Source organism: Tetrao urogallus (genome assembly GCF_951394365.1).
Source record: "Tetrao urogallus genome assembly, chromosome: 25".
In the NCBI taxonomy this organism is placed as follows: domain Eukaryota; kingdom Metazoa; phylum Chordata; class Aves; order Galliformes; family Phasianidae; genus Tetrao; species Tetrao urogallus.
Genome location: NC_136838.1, coordinates 1,116,255 through 1,135,394, shown reverse-complemented (window position 1 = coordinate 1,135,394; position 19,140 = coordinate 1,116,255). Strand labels below are relative to the sequence as shown.

Sequence of the window (19,140 nt, the reverse complement as noted above, 5' to 3'; positions counted from 1 at the left end):
TATCTGTACATTTGGTCACACACTGCAGGAATATCCTGCACGAGAGCAAACCAGAGAACAGCCATGGCCTGCCCGAGGAAGCGCCTGAAGAGACATCGGCAGGCCTGGCATCATGCCCAGTGCTCTTTGTTTAATGCAGTCTTTAAAGAAAATCACCATATCAATACGGCAAGGAGAGCACCGAGACTGCTTGGGAGCAGTGGGAGATTTAACCTTTGCTTCCCTAAAACTAATGCAGCAATTTCTGTTTCGGTGGAAATGGCTGCAATTCTAAATGAGTTCTCGTGGTGCTCATCAGAGATTTTGGATCCAGTTTCACACATGGATTCTCCATGGGGAAATCATGAGCCAACCCGGTAGCTTTCTCTGATGTCATCACCGGCTGCGTAGTTGGGCAGAGAGCAGTGGGTGTTGCGTCCCTTGTCTTCAGCAAGCTCCCTCAGCTGGCTGTCATCAGTGGCGCTGAGTCTGGCTGGTGGCCTGCAATGGTGCTGGGGCTTTGAGTGGTTTTGGAGGACGGGGGAGGTGCCTGAAGACTGGAGGAGATCCAATGTCACTGCGGTCTTCAAAAAGGGCAAGAAGAAAGATCCAGGCAACTATAGGCCAGTCAGCCTCACCTCTGTCCCTGGAAAGGTGATGGAACAGCTGTGCTGGATGCTATCTCCAGACAACTGGAAGAAGAGGAGGTTATCAAGAGTAGTCAGCACGGGTTCACCAGGGGGAGGTTGTGCTTGACCAACCTGGTGGCCTTCTATGATGTTGTCTCTGTCTGGGTGGATGGGGGGAGAGCAGTGGATGTAGTCTACCTTGATTTCAACAAGGCTTCTGATACTGTCCCCCACGACATCCTTAAAACAAAGCTGAGGAAGTGTGGGATAGATGAGTGGACAGTGAGGTGGGTTGAGAACTGGCTGAGAGGCAGAGCGCAGAGGGTCATTGTTGGCGGCGCAGAGTCTGGCTAGAGGCCTGTAACCAGCGGTGTTCCTCAGGGGTCGGTGCTGGGTCCGGTCTTGTTCAACATCTTCATCAATGACCTTGATGAGGGGATGGTGGCCACCCTCAGCAAGTTTGCTGATTATACGAAGCTGGGAGGATTGGCTGACACGCCTGATGGCTGTGCTGCCATTCAGCGAGAGATGGACAGGCTGGAGAGGTGGGCAGAAGAAAACCGGGTGAGGTTTAACAAAAGCAAGTGTAGAGTCTTGCATCTGGGGAGGAATAATTGCATGCACCAGTACAGGTTGGGGGATGAGCTGCTGGAGGGGAGCTCTGCAGAGAGGGACCTGGGTGTCCTGGTGGATGACAGGTTGGCCATGAGCCAGCAGTGTGCCCTTGTGGCCAAGAGGGCCAATGGCATCCTGGGGTGCCTTAAAAAGAGCGTGGCCAGCAGGTCGAGGGAGGTGATCCTCCCCCTCTGCTCTGCCCTGGTGAGGCCTCATCTGGAGCACTGCGTCCAGTTCTGGGCTCCCCAGTACAAAAAAGACAGGGATCTCTTGGAAAGAGTCCAGCGGAGGGCCACGAAGATGGTGAGGGGCCTGGAGCATCTCTGCTATGAGGAAAGGCTGAGTGAACTGGGTCTGTTCAGCCTTGAGAAAAGAAGGCTGAGAGGGGACCTGATCCAGTTCTATAAATATCTAAGGTGTGGGGGGCAGAATGGTGAGGCCGGACTCTTTTCAGTGGTGAGTGGAGACAGGACAAGGGGAAATGGCCGGAAACTGCAGCATAGGAAGTTCTGCACCAATGTGCGAAGGAACTGCTTTACAGTGAGGTGAGGAGCACTGGAACAGGCTGCGCAGGGAGGTGGTGGAGTCTCCTGCTCTGGAGATGTTCAAGACCTGCCTGGATGCCGACCTGTGCGACCTGGTGTAGGGAACTGCTTTGGCAGGGGGTTGGACTCGATGATCTCTGGAGGTCCCTTCCAACCCCTACAATTCGGTGTGATTCTGTGATTCTGTGATTTGGATTGCCCCCATTGCTGCTGATGCCCACAGCTCCTGGCTGCTGCGCTGCTGCTGTGTGTCTCTGCACGGTCCCTACTGGGGCATGAAACCCACAGGAGAGGAGGAGCAGAGAAGCTACAGCCTGCACAAGGAGCTTCTGACGCCTTTTAAGTGGAAGGTTTTTAATGAATAGAGGGAGGCTGTGACTCGTGTTTCATGAGCTCTCGTCCAAACGCCACAGATGAAAGAAACAGTTTGGCAGAGTACGAAATGGCTGCAGGTACGCTAAGAAGCAGCAAGGCAAGTGAAACTGCGTGCAGGCCGCGTTGCCATGGCGACAGCGCGCCCTCTCTCGCTGTGCGCGCATGCGGCCGCTTGGTGCCCGAGCGCCGCGTCCTGTGACTTCATCGCTCTGCGTCCCGACGAGGACGAGTCCGTGTGGAGTCGTGCCCCTGTATCTCCATATAACACTGCCCCCTTTATAGATCCGCGTTACCCTACAGCCCCCCTCGATCCCCACTGCCCCTCTATAGCCCATTATTACCCTATAACCCCTCTATATCCCACATTACCCTCCAGCCCCTCCATATCCCCATCTTACCCTTCACCCCCCTGTAGACCTATATTACCCAACAGCCCTCCCATATTCCCCTGCAGCTCCCTCAAGCCCCGTAATTCCATACTGCCCCTGCCGACCCCTTCAGGGGGCTTCCACCATCGTGGGCTCCTTCCTGAGCTGCAGTGTGGGTTGTCACAGCTGTCCCCCATCGTGCCACCAGTGAGTGCCAGGCTCAGCCTACGGTCAACTCCCCTGATTGTAACCAAACCTCCCTCAGCCCAAACCGCCCAAACTGTGTAGCCCATTGAGGAGGTTCCTAAAAGGCAGCCCAGGTGCTTCAGGCCCATTCACCACCGTCACCGTGCTCTGTCCCCTGCCGGGTGGCAGACAGAAAGCACAAGGACAGCAGCAAGCGGGCTGAGCACTCTGCGCCTGCCAGCACCCCCAGAAAGGGGAGAGCTTTAGCCACAAGCAGCCCACCAGCAGCGCCCCGGCCAAGAAGGGGAAGAAAAGGCTGCAGACCCCCATGCCAAGTGAAGCTGTCTGGGGCCAGCAGCAGCGGGCAAGCAGGCACTGCCAGCGAGCTGTGTGTCCACCTGTGTGAGTCCATCCAGGCCGTGCACCCGCTGGGGCAGAGGGTGACTGCGGTGAGGCCAGTGTGGTGTGGGAGGGAAATTCAGGATATGGATAGTGGGGGGAGAAGGAATTCAAGTGGGGTGGGAAATTGTGTAGAGGGTGGGATATTTGGGGTGGCATTTTCAGGATCAGACATGATTGTTAGGATGGGGGATATCAGGTTGGGAATATTGCCATTTCTCATTGTTCTGTTTGATCAATTATTAAATGCTTTGTGTTCCCTTTGCCATATCCCTCTGCCTGCAGTCCTTTGAGCTGTGTCACAGCCCCCCAGCTCCCCATGCCCGCCTCTGGGGCAGGATAGGGCACCACAGACAGCCATGTCCCTCAGCTGCCACCACCCTGGGAAGCCCCAGCCCTCCTCTCTCCCTGCACTCCTTCGTGCAGCGGGATGCAGAGGGCATTTCACACAGCTTGCCTGCACTGCCCAGTACTGTGAATTGCTGTGGGGATGGGCAGCAGGCAGGGCACGGGTGGATGGAAGGGAATCACCCTGGGTCACTGTGGCCAGAAGAGACTCCAGCAGGGGCAGTTTGTGGAGGGAGGAAGCAGGGGCAGCTGGTCCTGCTGTGCAGATGTGCAGACAGACACAAAGATACCTCACGTGTCACGGCTCTTCTGCCTCCACAGTGTTTGGGTCCTGGCAGTTTTGTCTTCAGACAGGGACTTGGTCAAGTCTGTACACCTAGAGCAGGATTTTCCAGGTGGTGACTGGTCATCAGTGCTGCCCCCCAGGGCTCAGGACTGGGGCCACTCCTATTGAACACCTTTATCGGTGATCTTGATGGGGGGATTGAGTGCACCCTCAGTACGTTCACAGGCCACACCAAGTTGGGAGGGAGCTCTGATCTGCCGGAGGGGAGAAAGGCACTGCAGAGCGACCTGGATAGACTGCATCGATGGGCCAAGGCAAAGCGTGTGAGTTTCAACAGGGCCAAGTGTCGGGTCCTGCATGTTGGTCACATCAGCTCCAGGCAACCCTACAGGCTTGGGGAGGAATGGCTGGGATGGGATGTGAAAAATAACAAGAAGGGGCTCTACAGGTGCATAGGCAGGAGGAGAGAGATGAAGGAGAGTGTTACCCCTCTGCTAAATGAGGATGAAGAATTGGCTTCCTTAGACATGGAAAAAGCTGTGGTGCTCAATAAGTGCTCTGTCTCAGTGGTCAGGCTCCTCCCCATGTCTGCCAGGACCCTGAAGGTTGAGGGAACTGGGCTTGTTTAGCTTGGAGAAGGCTCCAGGGAGACTTCATTGTGGCCCTCCAGTACTTGAAGGGAGCGTATAAACAGGAGGGGGAACTGCTGCTTACAAGGGTGGATAGTAATAAGAGAAGGGGAAATGGTTTTAAACTGAAATGGGAGGTTCAAAGTTCTACATTTAAGGATTAATGCATCCATATGCAGTACACTGGCATACATATTCTTTTCCCAGTGCTCATTAATATACGCTAATATCTCTGTGGGCACTGTGCGGCTTCATATAAGGTGATCGCATGATCACTTCCATTCTCCCCATCTTTCCATTATCTGCTCCATCACGGTGACTTCTGCCCAACCTCGAGCTGTTTTCCCCCAGTCTGGCAAACTTCCATCGCTCCTTGGGCCATCCAGCTTCCGAAGCAACGGATGTGAAATCCGAGCACGAAGCTCCTGCTGCGCGCAGCTCAGCCGTGCAGCACCGCTCTGCGCGCTGCCCCGCGGCACTCGGGGACGCCGGGACCGAACACGGCGCGGCTCCGCCCCGGCTCGGCGCCGCGTTCCCGCCTCGGGGCCGCGCACGGCTGTGGGTCTGACGGGCGGGGCCGCGCCGCAGCCGTCGTTCCGTGCGGGGCCGCGCGGGGCGCGCCGGGAGCCGTAGTTCGTCGGCGGTCATTGCGCTGCCGCCCCGCCGGGACTGTGAGCCATGGAGAGCGGCTTCGGCTCCGACTTCGGTTCCGATTTCGGCTCCGGTGCCGGCGGGGGGGGCAAGCTGGACCCGGGGCTCATCATGGAGCAGGTGAAGGTGCAGATCGCCGTGGCCAACGCGCAGGAGCTGCTGCAGGTCCGGACCGGAGGGCGGCGGGGCACGGAGCCGCGGAACCACGCGGCGGAAAGAGAGGGGGAGGCGGGCCGTGGGGGGGGGGGACAGGGGGGCCGGGCTGCTGACGGCTCTTTCCGCAGCGTATGACGGATAAATGCTTTCGGAAGTGCATCGGGAAGCCCGGCGGAGCGCTGGACAACTCGGAGCAGGTGAGCGGGGCGCTGCGGGGCGCTGCGGGCGGCCGCTCCCGGGGCTCCCCCCGCTCACGGCTCCGTGTGCCGCAGAAGTGCATCGCCATGTGCATGGACCGCTATATGGACGCCTGGAACGCGGTTTCTCGCGCCTACAATTCCCGGCTGCAGCGGGAGAGAGCCAACATGTGACGCGGGACGGAGCGTGGAGGCGGCTGCAATAAACCCTCACTGAACCCTGCGCTTCCTCTGGCTTTTATTTGCGCCGAGACTTCCGGCTGTACGCGCCCTGGAGCCCAGCGCTGTTTTGATGGGCAGGCACGGAGCTGGCCGGGTCCGTGTCAGCCACGGCTGTATGGCGGGCCGGACTTCCCCTGGGTTTATTGAGTACCTGGGCCACTACAGTACACTGAGTACTGCTTTAACCCAAACAGCACCATGTGTGTCCTCTGTCCTTGATAATGTAATCACTCTTTCCCTTACACAGAGAGAGCTGTGGTGGGGGTGAGAAGCCTGTGCTGACTAATGCAGATGAGGGCAGACTGAATTCTAAGCATCTCACTCTTATAGCTTCTCTTGGGATCACACAGAGAGCCACCGAATGGATGGTGGAACAAAAATGGTGGTGTACTCTTTCACAGAGTCATAGAATGACAGAATGGCCTGGACTGAAAAGGAGCACAATGCTCATCAGTTCCAACCCCCTGCTGTGTGCAGGTCGCCAACCAGCAGCCCAGGCTGCCCAGAGCCACATCCAGCCTGGCCTTGGAATGCCTGCAGGGATGGGGCATCCACAGCCTCCTTGGGCAACCTGTTCTTGTGTCACCACCCTCTGGGTGAAAAACCTCCTCCTAATATCCAACCTAAACCTGCCCTGTCTCAGTTTAAAGCCATTCCCCCTTGTCCTATCACCATCCACTTATGTAAACAGCCACTTACAGCTTTCCATAATCCACTGCACAACAGCACCATCCCAGCAGTGAGGTGCTGATGCTTTGCAGGGGCATAACTCAGGGCTGCAACCGAGTCCGTTTGTCTCCTAGAGTGACTTTGGGATGGCAGTGCAGACAGAGCTTACCTACATGCTGTAACATGCTGTGGCAGGTGTTCGTGTCACCCCTCTGGCTCGGAAGGCCAGGTGTTAATGCACAGGATGTTGGCCATGTCTGAAGATGGGACAGGTCTCATTTATTTATAGAAAAAAAAAAAGTCTAGAATTGCATCTTTCTAAGCAAAGCAGTTATCAAATAACCCAGTGTCAACGACTGCAGTGGGTCACACCACACGAGCATTTGCTGAGTACTCGCAGACCATCTTCACCCCTTTGCAGCATCCAAAAAGTGTACAGTAGTGGTGGTGGGGTCGGTGTGTCCCCTGGAAATTATTCCTCTCATTTGTCACCTTCCCTGAGTGGTGAAATTCAGCTTCAGAGCTTGAGGTTCTGCGCAATCCAGCCTTGCACTGCCGTGACTTTAGTGTAGACCCCAGGAAAGTATGGCCTGGCACAGCCATAGCCCCAGCTTGTGATTCCTGCTAGAAACCACCGTCCTGAGGGTTCTTTACATGCCAGGGGCCCACCTGCATCACCCTGCAGAGAGAGGAAAAGGGTCCTGTATCAAGCCAAGAAGACAACCAAGCCAACCAGCCAACCCAGCCCCCAGCTTGGAGATGATTGTGTTGTCTAGGGTGCAGGAACATATGCTGTCCCATTACCTGCCTCTGCTGGAGCCCAGAGGGCTGCTCAGTGATGCATTTGTATGCACAGAGACTGGGACTCTGAGACATTTCCAGAGGTGCAGCAGGGTTGTGAAAGGGGCCTGTGGTACCCTTGTGGCATCCTGTTTGGTGCTACCTCTGTGTGTATCCCTGAGCTGTCCCAGGTAGGTGGAACACAGAAAACACAGCATGTGTGGGATGGACTAGGATGAGGTGATGGGAAGAGGAGGTGGTGGGATGGACAGCTGAGCTGGGGGCAGGGCATGGCCCTCCTAAAGCACGTGGGGACTTTGCATGAGTTTGCTCCATTCCACAGCACCATTTGCTGCTCTCACACTCACTGAGCAGCTGTCGACGGTACCCTGTGGGAATCCAGCACACACCATCCTGCTGCTGATCTGGACAGGATAGAACTTTTTGCAGTCCTGGTCTCCAATCACATTCACTGCTGCTTTTTGCAGATGCTTTGTCATGAGGCCTGAGGAGGCAAATATCACTGTTAGCTTGGTGCAGAGCTCACTAGAAGCATGTGTAGGAGTAGGGTCCCTGTACATTTACTCATGTGCTAGAGGGAGAGACCTGCACTGGGAAGGTGACCCAAGCCTGGTTCCTCCCCAGCACAGGAAGCACAGGAAGGTCCTTTTGGGCTATTGTTTGTCAGGCAGTTCAGCCAACTGAATAGAAATGGGATCAAAGCAGTCCTTGTGCTGCAGAAGCATAGCTGGAGCAGCTGGAAGGATGGGGAGTGCCATGGCTGCTGTTAGAAAGCTTGGGAGGTGTAACCAGATGGATGGGTACAGCCTGTGGGGGGCAGAGGTATCCCCTACAGGGTATGGGTTATGTGGAATATTTGGGGCAGAGGGATGGGAAATGCAGTGGGGCCTGCAGGGTGGGTGGCACTTAACAGGGCCATCGTGGGTGTGTGAAGGAGCCCTGCCAGGCAGTACCTCCTTCCTTGGTGGAGCCCCAGCCTGTGATGAAGCACCTGGCTCCTTCCTGGAAGATGTGCGAGTTGTCTGGGAGACAAATGGGTTTGATGGTGCTGCTGAAGCTGACAGGCATGCTCAGCTCCAGCAGTGCCACGTCATAGTCCAGGCTGTAGACATTGTAAAAAGGGTGCTTGTAGATACGGAATATTTTCTCCATTTTGCCATCGTTGCCATTCAGGAAGGGTGTTCCTAGAAAGGCCACCCACATTTTGGGGTCACTGTAACTGCAGAAAGACAGCAGAACTGGCTGTTAGCATGGCTAGCAAGGAGTGCTGCTCCTGCATCCGTGGGGCTGGGATGTACCACAGCCACACACTGTGAGGCCACAGTCCATCTCCATCACACTGCAGTGCACCCACGCTTTGCTCCGCTCATTCCTCTTCATGCTTACCCGTAGGGGCTCATCTCTAACAAGCAGTGTGTGCTTCCAGTGAGGCACAGCATCCCGACCACGAGGAAAGGGAAGGGCAGATGGGAGGGAAGCCGAGGGCCGTCTCAGACTTACATATCAAAGCAGTGAGCTGCAGAGAGCAGCCACCTGTCGGCAATGAGGACAGCCCCACACTTGTGCTCCTTCTGCCGAAGCCAGAGACTGACTTGCCAGGGCCATTCTCCTCGAGCTGCAGAGCTCCCACCCACGATCTTGCTGAAGGCCAGAGCAGTGATTAAGCCGCAGTCTGAGACAGAAGAAGAGGCACTATGGTTTTAAATAACCATAAGCATAAGGGATATTCCTTTCCTATCCCCTGCAGTGCAACACATCTGGGAACTCGTTATCTCACATGGGGATGTGTGACCTGAGCTGTCACACAGCAAGGGATGTGTAGCCCAAGTAATGGCACTTGGATGGCAAGTTGTGGTGCCGCGCAGAGCTGGAGTGCCAGCTCCTAGTGGCACAGTGGGCAGGAGGCTGCAAAGCAGGGCTTACCGCAATTGCTCTCATCAAAGCCATTGCTGCAGTCAACAATTCCGTCACATTCGGGATTTTCTTTACCAATACAGACGCTGCTGGAACACCTGAAGGTGAGGCTGGTACAAGGCACCACTGGAAGACAACAACCCAACTCAGCGCCCTCTGTGCCAGGGCTGGATGTCTCAATGAATTTGCCGATACTGGACTTTTACCTGGAGCGTGGGTGGGCTTGGCAGCCTCAGTGGATTTCAGAGCTGTGGAGGGTTCTTCCACGGTGGTGGCAGTCTTCTCACTCAGGGTGCTTTCACTGATGGGACTTGTAGCTGTTGTATTGGGATGGAGCGTGAGGATGTCTGCAGTAGTTCTGGTGGTGGCTGAAGTGGAAGGAGTGCCTGCGCTGGGACTGGGAAACTGTGAGATGGTATCCAGAATCCAGTCGTTGAGTTTGGTAATTCTGGAGTACACGCCGGGTTTCTTAGCCTGGGCACATCCAATTCCCCAGCTCACGATGCCAGCCAGATAGAACACGCCCGGGGTGACCTCGCAGGCCAAGGGCCCTCCTGAATCTCCCTGGGGAAGAAGCGAGGTCATGGATGCTCAGCCCACGTCTCCAGCACAGATGTGCACAGAACTGCTCCTCAGCCACACCAGGAGAAGTCAGCTAACCTCTCATTCTCCTTCCAGCCCTGAGGGGCTCTGTTCCCATGCACTGTGTGCAAGACTTGACTGCCCAGAGGCTTAAACTGGTGCTGATGGCTCAACCTGGCTGCTAAGCTACGCAGTAGTGTTTGCCAGGAATGCCAACATCTGACAGCACCTTTCTGCAAGTGGAGGGGAGTGAACAACAACCACTTCTTGTACTGCTGCCACAGGAAACCTGTTTCATCCAGGGTTGCTGGCAGCCCAGATGGTTTAAGTCATGCTTAATTTGAAGGACCTTCATTTGCTTTTTTAAAATTGCAGGAGAGCAGGCTGTGCTTTTAAGCTAAGGTACACATAGGAAGCTTGGTAAATATTTCCCAATGCCATGCTGAGGCTGTTAACACAGGAGCAAGCTGCAGAGGAGTGGAGAAATCCCAGGCTCTTACCTGGCATGAGTCTATCTTCCCCTCCAGGAAACCAGCGCAGATCATCCGCTCAGTGAGGGAGAAGTTGTAGAGGAAGTTGCAGGTTTTCTGGTCGATGATGCCCACAGAGGCTTTCTGCAGGCTCTCAGACATGGTGACTGCATGCAGACCAAGGGATTAGTGCAGCAGAGGGAAGCAGGAGCTACGACTGCTTCCAACTCCAACTTCCAACTTGCTTTCAGAAAAGCAAGCTCCGGTCCCAGACAGGAGCTGCATCCCGCATGAACTGCCCTCCTACTGGAAGCCCCTGAAGCTCCTGGATCACCCCAGGGTGCAGTTTTGGGCCTGGATACAGGCCACTGGGCACAGGCAGCCACTTTCTGTTGTCTAGGCAGTTGGTGGGCTCCTTGTCAGCTGGTAGAGAGCAGCAGAGCTTCTCTGGTAGCATACATTGCCCCCCTAAGGCCTCCCCCTGAATTGGGCTCCTAGCTCTTTCTCATTGCTTGGAACATCATTTTGACTGAGCCTCATCAACGAGGCCAACACTGAGCTTATTGCATCAAGTGCTGCCAAGGCAGTGCCCCACTCTTGCTTAATATGAGAGAACCATTCAGGGGAGCCAGATGGGTTCTCCTGCCAAGCCACCTCCCTTACCTTGTTTGCTGGCAGCTCCCAAATAACTGCAGTTTAAGGTGTGCCCTATTTCTTGCTTACTCGTGTTTCTGTTTGGTCCTGACCTCCCCTACCCTATATTCATGTAGGGTCACAGTCACACAGGCTTTGCTGCTGAATCTGTCTCTGTTCCAGAGCAAACCAACTGATAACACATCACTGCTTACCATTCCCTTCTTGGAGGTTTCCCCACCCAGAAATTATGCATTTCTTGCCAACAGGAAACTTCTGCACAGCGAGCGGGAGGCAGATGGGCTGGATGTATTTGTTGAAGACGAGTGGTCTTGCCAGCTCAAGTACAGCTACATCAAAGTCCAGAAGGATGGGGTTGAAGAGAGGATGTGGGATCACTCGTGTTACGCTGACTTTCACTGCGCTCCCATCAGTTCCATTTAGTGATGTCGTTCCCATGTAGGCTTCGATCTCTTCTGGATTTGTCCTGTAAATACACAGTCTGAATACATACGCTTGCACACATACACCTATCCCTAATTCTGAGCTGTCAGGCTGTTTCAATTGCAGGCAGCATTAAAGGATTTGTATTTGAAGCCTCACTTTACCAAAGCAAAGCCCGAAGCACACAAATGTGTCCCCAGAATTCTGCTTCCAGCAGTGGCACCTGTGGGATGTGTGCTGAAGAGCAGGAAAACGTGTGGTAATCCTCTCCCGGCCCCCCAAAACGTCTTGAGGATTACAGCAGCATACAAATGGTGCTTATACTCAAAATCTCTGGATGCATGGCTTCTATTGGAATTTTTCTAGTTGTTTTCTCATTTTTTAACTCCACGTGAACTTCAAACGTTCATCACTTCATACAGTGAAAAGGTCCACTTTTAATGATGCAGAGCTGCTTGTTTCACTTTCTGTTTTCTTGCCCAGCTGTTTAGCACACGAGGTCCTCCTGGAACTCCCAGCTGATGCCCCCCATCTGTTTTGCTTTCAGGATTTACTGTTGTTGTACTGTGCTGCTACCCATGCTCTGTGCTAGGCCGTCTATAGTCACGCCAATGGAGGCATGAACTGCCCACGCTCTCTTTAAGAGCTGATTATAGAATCTCAGCCTCACCAAGGTTGGAAAAGACCTCTGAGATCATTCTGTCCACCAATACTGCCCACTGAACCAGTGCAACATCTGAAAGTTTCTTGAACAGCTCCCAGGACGGTGACCACCCCCTCCCTGGGCAGCCCATTTCAGTACCCAACCAATCTCATTATGTGTTTATTTCCTATGTTACAGCCAGTTTTTCCTATCTGTACCTGCACCAGCAGGCACGGACTCACTCGTTGAAGCAGTGTGCAGCTGACAGCAGCCAGCGGTCCCCAATGATCGTTGCCCCACAGAAATGCATCGAGTCTTCCTGCAGGCTGACCTGCCAGGGGATCTCCCCTCTGGAAGCATCAGTTCCTCCCACAATCTTGTTGGGTTTAGAAAGGCCAGGTCGTCCTCCACACTCTGAATGAAAGCCAAAACACAACCTATGAGTACTGCTAGCAGAAGAGAAGTGAGCAGAGGCTTTGGCTCTCTCTAAACAGTAAGTCTGAGCAGGGACAGGTTAGGGCTGAAGGGGGAGACAGCTGCCCATGCCTGCTGACCATGGGGTCCCTGGCTGTGCACGTCTTGGAGCTAACAAGTCATGCTTCCTTCCCAAAGGGAACCTAAGTGGGACGATGCATGGCTGCTACTGGATTGCAGCTTTTGATTTTGAACTTCTGGGAAGATCCATGTGGCAAAGAGAAGCGAGTGATCCAGGAGTTACGCAGTGTCAGACAGTGCTGGGCACACAGCTGCCCGTTTGGCTGCACAGGTGAAGGAGCCCGTGATGCTCAGCTGTGCAGGCAGCAAGTGCCATACAATGGTTGTGTGGGTCAACTACTGATGGGAATTCCAGCTCAGTGGAACAACAGACCTTGCACTCGCATGTGCCAGCCACTCCTCTTCCTGAGGTCATACCCACCCCCTGGGTGTTCATACCTTGTGCTCTGGGTGCAGTTGCTGGTTTGCTGGCAGCTGGTGAAGAGGTGGGGACTGCTGTGCTGGTGGTGGCGCTGGGTTCTTCAGCAGTGACCATGTTACTGTTAGTACTGGAGTGTATTAGAGGAACAGTGCGTGTTATGGAGGTGGGAAAGGGAGAAATAGCATCCAAGATCCAGTCTCTCAGTTTGGTAACACGTGTGTAAACCCCCGGCCGCCTGGCTTCAGCACATCCAATTCCCCAGCTCACGATTCCTGCCAGGAAAAACTTGCCAGATGGTTCTTCGCAAACCAGCGGCCCACCAGAATCCCCCTGCAAGAGAAGCCCAGGTGGTGAACTCTTCTCCATGGATTTGCTTCAGCCTAGTGATGGGTGAAGCAGCTCCTACACTGCTCTTAGCGTGTTCTGCTGTTAAGTTGCTATTAAGTCTTATGCTCTTGACTTGCCAGAAGAGCACAAGGACATCCTCCATAACATCTAAGGCTGCTGGTTCAGTGAGCTGTTAAACCGCTGCTCTTAAAGGCTAAGCTCAACCACCCCTGAAGGGCCAGATGATGGGTGGACACTGCATGATACACAAACCAGGGTGGCCATGCTAACCTTTTCATGTTTTTTTTTTTAACTTGGTCCTATGGTGACTACAAGTCAGCAAGCAGAGGAAGGCAGTTAAACAGCTGAAGAATCCCCTTAACAGCAGTGCCCTGCACTGAGCACTACAGAACATATTTTTCCTCTTTTGCAGTCCCTGACCCATGGCTGGATCCAAAGCATGGCCCCAAAACTCAGTGGGGTGCTGCAAGCATGGTGTTGAATCCTGCTTCTGGAAGTGCTACTTGGTGCATACTGGCAAGGAGAAGCCTCATGCAGGGATGTGTGTCACCTTCCCAGGGCAATGCTCACCTGGCAGGAGTCAATTTTTCCCTCCAGGTAACCAGCACACAGCATCCTATCTGTGAGGGCATGGCTGTAGAGGCTGGAGCACAGCGCCTGGTCCAGCAGCTTTACCGTTGCCTTCTGCAGGAACTCAGGTTTCACCACTAAGCGGGAAAGATGCAGCCATGAGCTCCATGCAAAGAGCCTGGCTGGTGCAAAGAGCCATGCAGACCCCCTCTGCATGCCTTTCCCTGCTGCCTCCCTTGCCATATGCCATGATTTGCTTACAGAAATCCTCCTTGAGGTATCCCCAGCCAGAGATCAGGCACTTCTTGTTGGTAGGGAAGTGATGCCCAGCGTGTGGCAGGCACACGGGCTGGATGTACTTAGTGAAGGTCATGGGTCTCTTCAGCTCCAGCACAGCCACGTCGTAGTCGGCCGTGTCGGTGTTGTAGGAGGGGTGAGGGATGATCCGGGCGATGCCCATTCTCACTGCACTGCTGTCTGCACCGCTGATGGAGGTGGTCCCTGCGTAAGCTGCCCACATGGCCGGGTCCTGGAACCTGGAAGAAAGACAGCTGGGACTGTGCAGCCCTGCAGCATCGCCCTGCTGCACTCTGCAGCTGCTGCACGCCCTGCTGTCTGCTCTGGGACTTGGGCTGCTTGCAGCATGATGCTTGATGGAGCAGCGTGGTGCAGTGGGGGGTCTGGGCCAAAAGATTCAACAGCATTTGGGAAGCTAGCACAGCTGGGACTTACTCAGTAAAGCAGTGAGCAGCAGACACCAGCCACTTGTCCGTAAGGATTGCAGCTCCGCAGAAGTGCTCGTTGTTCTCTCGCAGGCTGACTTGCCAGGGAAACTCCCCTCTGGATGCCTCTGTGCCTCCGACTATCCTGCTGGCAGTCTGCATGGCAGGGCGGCTCCCACAGTCTGAAAGAGATGAGAGAGCATCAGGATTGTGCCAGCTGTGCCCTGGCAAAGCGCTCCCTGGGGCAGGTGGGAAAATCTGCTTGTGCGTGTACTCAAGAACCAAACATTTCTAGGGATGTCACAAGAGACCAGATTTTAACCTACAGATCTGGAAAAGGGCACTGCAAAGCACTGACCCACCACAAGGCCCTCTCTGAAACTCCTACAAGCAAGAAAAATCCAGAGAGAATTATCTCTTCTAGCTTCACAAGCTCAGCCACTACTGAGCTGCTTCCAGCAGTCCATGGTCATGCAGAGATGACTGCCTAGCATACTGTAGACCAGGAAGGTGTGGGCAGGTTGCTGGACCTGCAACACCTATAGGTCATCCTGGGTGTGCACAGGGGAGCAGTAGCACTGCAGGGGAATGGGAGAGGCTCCCTTCCTCCAGCAGTGTCTGTGGGAGATGCCTGCAGAATGTGCTCCCTTTACCAAAGTCTTTCAGGCAAGGAAATGTGTGAGCACACCAGGAGTCAGGTGTGTTCCTGAAGGCACAAAGTAGCTCAGCTCCACACTGCTGGGTGTGTGGAGATAGGGCTGGGCATGCCCTTGTGGCTCAGGCTTCCTAGGGTGCTGTCACTGAATGTCTGCAGATTGGGCTCATCGGATTCACTGGCCCGTGGGAATATGACATTCTACCCCAACGCTGTCATGTCCCTTTGCTGTTGGTAATAGGACCAGCACATTTCTAGGGTGCAATCTTTTGATGCAGACAACTTGTCTGACAAGCTGTGCTGTCCTGTAACCTACTGCTAGATGTCTACCGGTCAGAGGCTGCAGTGGTGGGTTGGGGCCCATCCCCCATCCCCAGTAGTCCTGCTGCAGGACACTCACCGCAGCCCTTTTCATCAGAGGCGTCGGCGCAGTCCTTCCGGCCGTCACATTCAGGGTTTTCCTTCCACACACACTGAGTGTTGTGGCACATGAACATGTCACCAGGGCAGCTCCCTGGGGACAGCAAGGCTCGGGTCACTTGTGTCTTCTGCAGACCTCCCAGCAGCTGCCCCCCAACCCCACCAGGGGCCATCACCACACTCAGCCAGCATTGCTTGCGTCCCCAGATGATGGAGCCAGCAGCTGAGCTGCAGCTCTTGCTGAACTTCCATGGGGAGCAGGGGAGCACAGCCCTGGGTCACTGTGTGGTGAATAAAATGGGGCGCAAACACATTTTGTATCCGCAGGCAGAGTGCCGGAGAGGAGGAGGCTGGAGGGGAACTGGGACACATTGCTGCACTGATGAGCACTCGCTCAGAAAGGCACACAGCTCTTCCTGCTGCCCGGCTCTTACCTGCTTTCAGTCCTGGTCTGTATGGAGAAACATCACTGGGAGCTGTAAAAGAATTGAAGAAGTGGGGCTCAGCGAGGAGGTCTCCAGTGGGGGGCACAGGAGCTGTGTACTCTCATTACTGCTGCTCCCAAGCAGTGCAGGCAGAGGCTCTGCTTCACCTCCAGCCTGCCTGGCCACCACTTTCCCCATCCCATGGTCTGCAGGAGCTCTGCAATGAGCTCCCAGCCCCGTTCACCTCCTGCAGACCTTCTCCACTTTGCTCCATGAGGGGCACAAGGCATGGGGAGGAAGGAGCTCTCTACAGCCCAGCAGGGTTTTGGGGTGATGGCAGCTGTAGGGAACAACTCCCAGCAGCTGTGGCAGCAAGCTGCATCCCAGGAAAAGCTTTCAAGGTGGAAGCTGCAAAAAGCTGTTCCATTTGGGCTGCTTCCATCACTGCAGTGAATGCGGAGGGGACTGCAGTGGAGCCACAGCTTCACATTTCCCAGGCACATTTCTTTTCAAAGGCCCGTGATCACATGTGACTGCAGTTAGCAAAGGAGAAGTTCTAGTCGGATGGTTTCAGGGAACAATTTACATTGCTGCTGGGCACGAAGCCTCCACTGGGTGTCCAGCCCTGAGCCAGTATGGCTGTTTGAGACCCCGCCTGGTGGTTTTGCTGGTGCGAGCGGTGCTGCTAGCAGCCCAGGCTGCCTTGCTCTGCCTGCCGCATGGTTGCATGAGGAGCAGACCTGTGAGAGAAGCTGAGGATATCGTCCCGAAGGCGGCCAGGGAGAGGCCCTGCTCCTGCAGCGCGGCCGCCAGCCCTTGTCGGAGTGCGTCCTCCTCTGTGGCAGAGCTGAGGGGCTGGGAGTCCTGCGGGGCGAAGCGGAGGCGGAAACGGACGATGACACTCGAGTTCCCACTCCTGCTGGAAGACAGAATTCCTGAGCACATTTGGCTCCATCAGTGGTAGAAGGGACAGCTTCTTAGGCTTCCTGCCTACGGGGAGCACGAGGGAAACAAAACTAATGCTTAATTTCAGGCTCAGGTGCCCCTGAAGGTTTGCTCTGGATCAAAATGGTCATTTGCATTTTCTTCTTTGCCCCAGAGTTCAGCTTTGGTTGAACATGCCATTTCCCTTTCCTTTTCTGACTACATTTCCAAATTAAAGAAGGCAAAACATTGTTGCAATCCCTCCTCCCCTCCAAAAAACTCCAGCCTCAACTTAAAAGCTGTTTCTGTCTTTGCTAGTTTAGAATAAGAGCACAGCTGTGTGTTTCACAGTGGAGCTCATCAGAACACCCTGAAAACGCTCACCTGTAGTCCAGGATGGTGCAACCAGTGCAGCTCCAGTCCAGCTGGGAGTCCTGGAAACTGGACAGAAACTGCAAAGCAAAGAAGGATGGTCACACTCTCACCGGGCAGAAAACCCTACGGAGGTGGGGCTGACTGGTCCAGAATTTTCAGGGAGCCGGAGCTAACTGCAGCATCTTCTCATCTCTGCAGGCAGCAGGAGCACCTGAGTCCAGCTCATCTCAGCACGTGTCACCCTGCTCCCACCCGGATGATCAAGAGATGCTCGCATTCCCCCCCCCTTTTGGCTTTTCCTCCACGTTCTGCTGAGCTGGACCTCAGGGAAGCACTGCAGGCTTTCCTCAGCAGGAATAGGGCCCAGGATACCCAGCAGCCCCCACATCGAGCGCAGGGTGCAGAGCTGCTCAACTCACCAGCCTCTCGAGGGCGGGCGTCAGCACCCGGTAATATTCTGAGTTCTCTGCCTGCAAGCTGCTGTTGAACGTGATCCCTCGCAGCTCCACAGTGTGCTCAAAGCTGGTCTCTGCTGCGGGATGACAGGCTGCCAGAGAGGGAAGCTGTGTGTCAGAGGCACAAATGGCTCACAGAGGTCTGGGCTGCAGCTGAGCTCAACCCTCCTCTGCTTTGGAACATGGGTTACCTCGTGCCATTGAGGCCTCCCTAGTTTCAGTAGCTTATCTGTTCCTGCAGTGCTTTGGAGGTGCCATGTGGCCATGCAGGGTAACTCACACATGTACAAGAAGAGAAATCTGAATTAACAGTCAATCTGAACATTAAAACTGTAGATTTCTATCAAGCCTTAAACAACAGTTCTCAAATAGATGATTACAGCCTTGCAGGGCGATCCCTGGCTGGCCCCGTCCCTGCAGGAACAGACTGGGAAAGGTGTGCTCATTATCAAAGCAGCTCAGAAAGTGGCACCTTGCAGCAGGGATGTACTTGTGGGACCTGCCTCAAGGCAGATCAGGCTGGACACAGCGGGGTGCTGAGCTGACGTGGCATCTGGCCATGGTACACCAGAGGCACCAGAGGCAGGTGAGACAAAGAGATGGTTACGTGCTGGAGTGGGACCATCAGTGGCTGCAAGGGATGAGGCAGCAGATGGCTGAGGAAGCAACTAGAGATTTGGAAAGTTGCTGAGAAGGATGAGAAGGGAAGAAATCACATGCGACAGTAAGGAAGTCACTCAAAATAAGGGGTGACAACAGCCTCTGCAGTTTGGGTGAGTAAATGGGGAGTGCTGGTGATATTCTGTCCTCAGAAGAACACTTTTGAGGGTTTCTGGTATGGGAACCATTGCTGTGAGCTGTGCAGACCATTATTCTTTTGGAGCAGATGGACACGCCTGGCTATGCACTCACCCAGCAGGATCCCCAGGTAGAGAGCTGTCACACTGCCCACTACAGTGGCAATGATGGTCACCTTCCAGCAGCTGGCCCTCGGTCCCCTTCTGCCCAGCACCGGCTTTATTTGGTCCATGCCTTCTGAGCAGCTCTGAGGATGACCTCTGCAATAAAAGAGGAAGAAAATGACGTGTTTGGGGTGAAACGTGAGCTAGCAGCTGAGGTGACCCATGGAGCTCCCATACAGGAGCACAGGAGGTAAAAGGACTGGATGTACTGCATCCCAGCCATGGCATCCCATCCTCAGGCTGCCATCAAGTTTTTTTTCAGCAGGCAGTTCCCAGCCATGATTTAGCAGCAGGGTTTCAGGGTCCTAGCTCCTACAACGCCAGGATGAACGGGGATGCCAGCTCATAGCAAGAGATACGCCTGGAAGTAGCAGCCATACGAATTTCTCACAATGCTATCAGAATGCAGAGCAGTTGCAGGGATATTCATGCAGGGATAACTGACAGCCCTGGATCCAGGGAAGGAAGGTTGTTTCCTCCCCTGTGCTCTTCTGTCCTGCTGGGGAAAGTATTAGCTTTAGGTAGTTTGGAGAGTGTGTGTATCCCAGTCCTGAAGCCCCATAGCTGCTGAATCTGCAGAGGCATTCTTATCACTGAAGTGCCCAGAACTCTTCTAAGCATCATAAT

At 54.5% G+C, this 19,140-nt stretch overlaps 2 protein-coding genes across 2 annotated transcripts; one reads left to right on the top strand and one right to left on the bottom strand.

Moving 5' to 3' along the window:
* Positions 1–5,037: 5,037 nt before the first annotated feature.
* Positions 5,038–5,574, top strand: TIMM13 (translocase of inner mitochondrial membrane 13; the record flags this gene model as incomplete). The annotated part of the gene is made up of 3 exons (XM_079546646.1): positions 5,038–5,175; positions 5,295–5,363; positions 5,439–5,574. 3 exons carry the CDS (start codon positions 5,038–5,040, stop codon positions 5,535–5,537), a joined length of 306 nt encoding a protein of 101 aa, XP_079402772.1. The 3' UTR covers positions 5,538–5,574.
* A 1,197-nt stretch (positions 5,575–6,771) lies between these two features.
* Positions 6,772–18,581, bottom strand: TMPRSS9 (transmembrane serine protease 9; the record flags this gene model as incomplete). The annotated part of the gene is made up of 19 exons (XM_079546883.1): positions 6,772–6,933; positions 7,403–7,539; positions 8,009–8,274; positions 8,556–8,727; positions 8,979–9,095; positions 9,176–9,533; positions 10,052–10,188; positions 10,870–11,141; positions 11,984–12,155; positions 12,675–12,987; positions 13,576–13,712; positions 13,837–14,111; positions 14,308–14,479; positions 15,353–15,466; positions 15,807–15,848; positions 16,538–16,716; positions 17,106–17,173; positions 17,516–17,643; positions 18,464–18,581. 19 exons carry the CDS (start codon positions 18,579–18,581, stop codon positions 6,772–6,774), a joined length of 3,339 nt encoding a protein of 1,112 aa, XP_079403009.1.
* Positions 18,582–19,140: the final 559 nt, after the last annotated feature.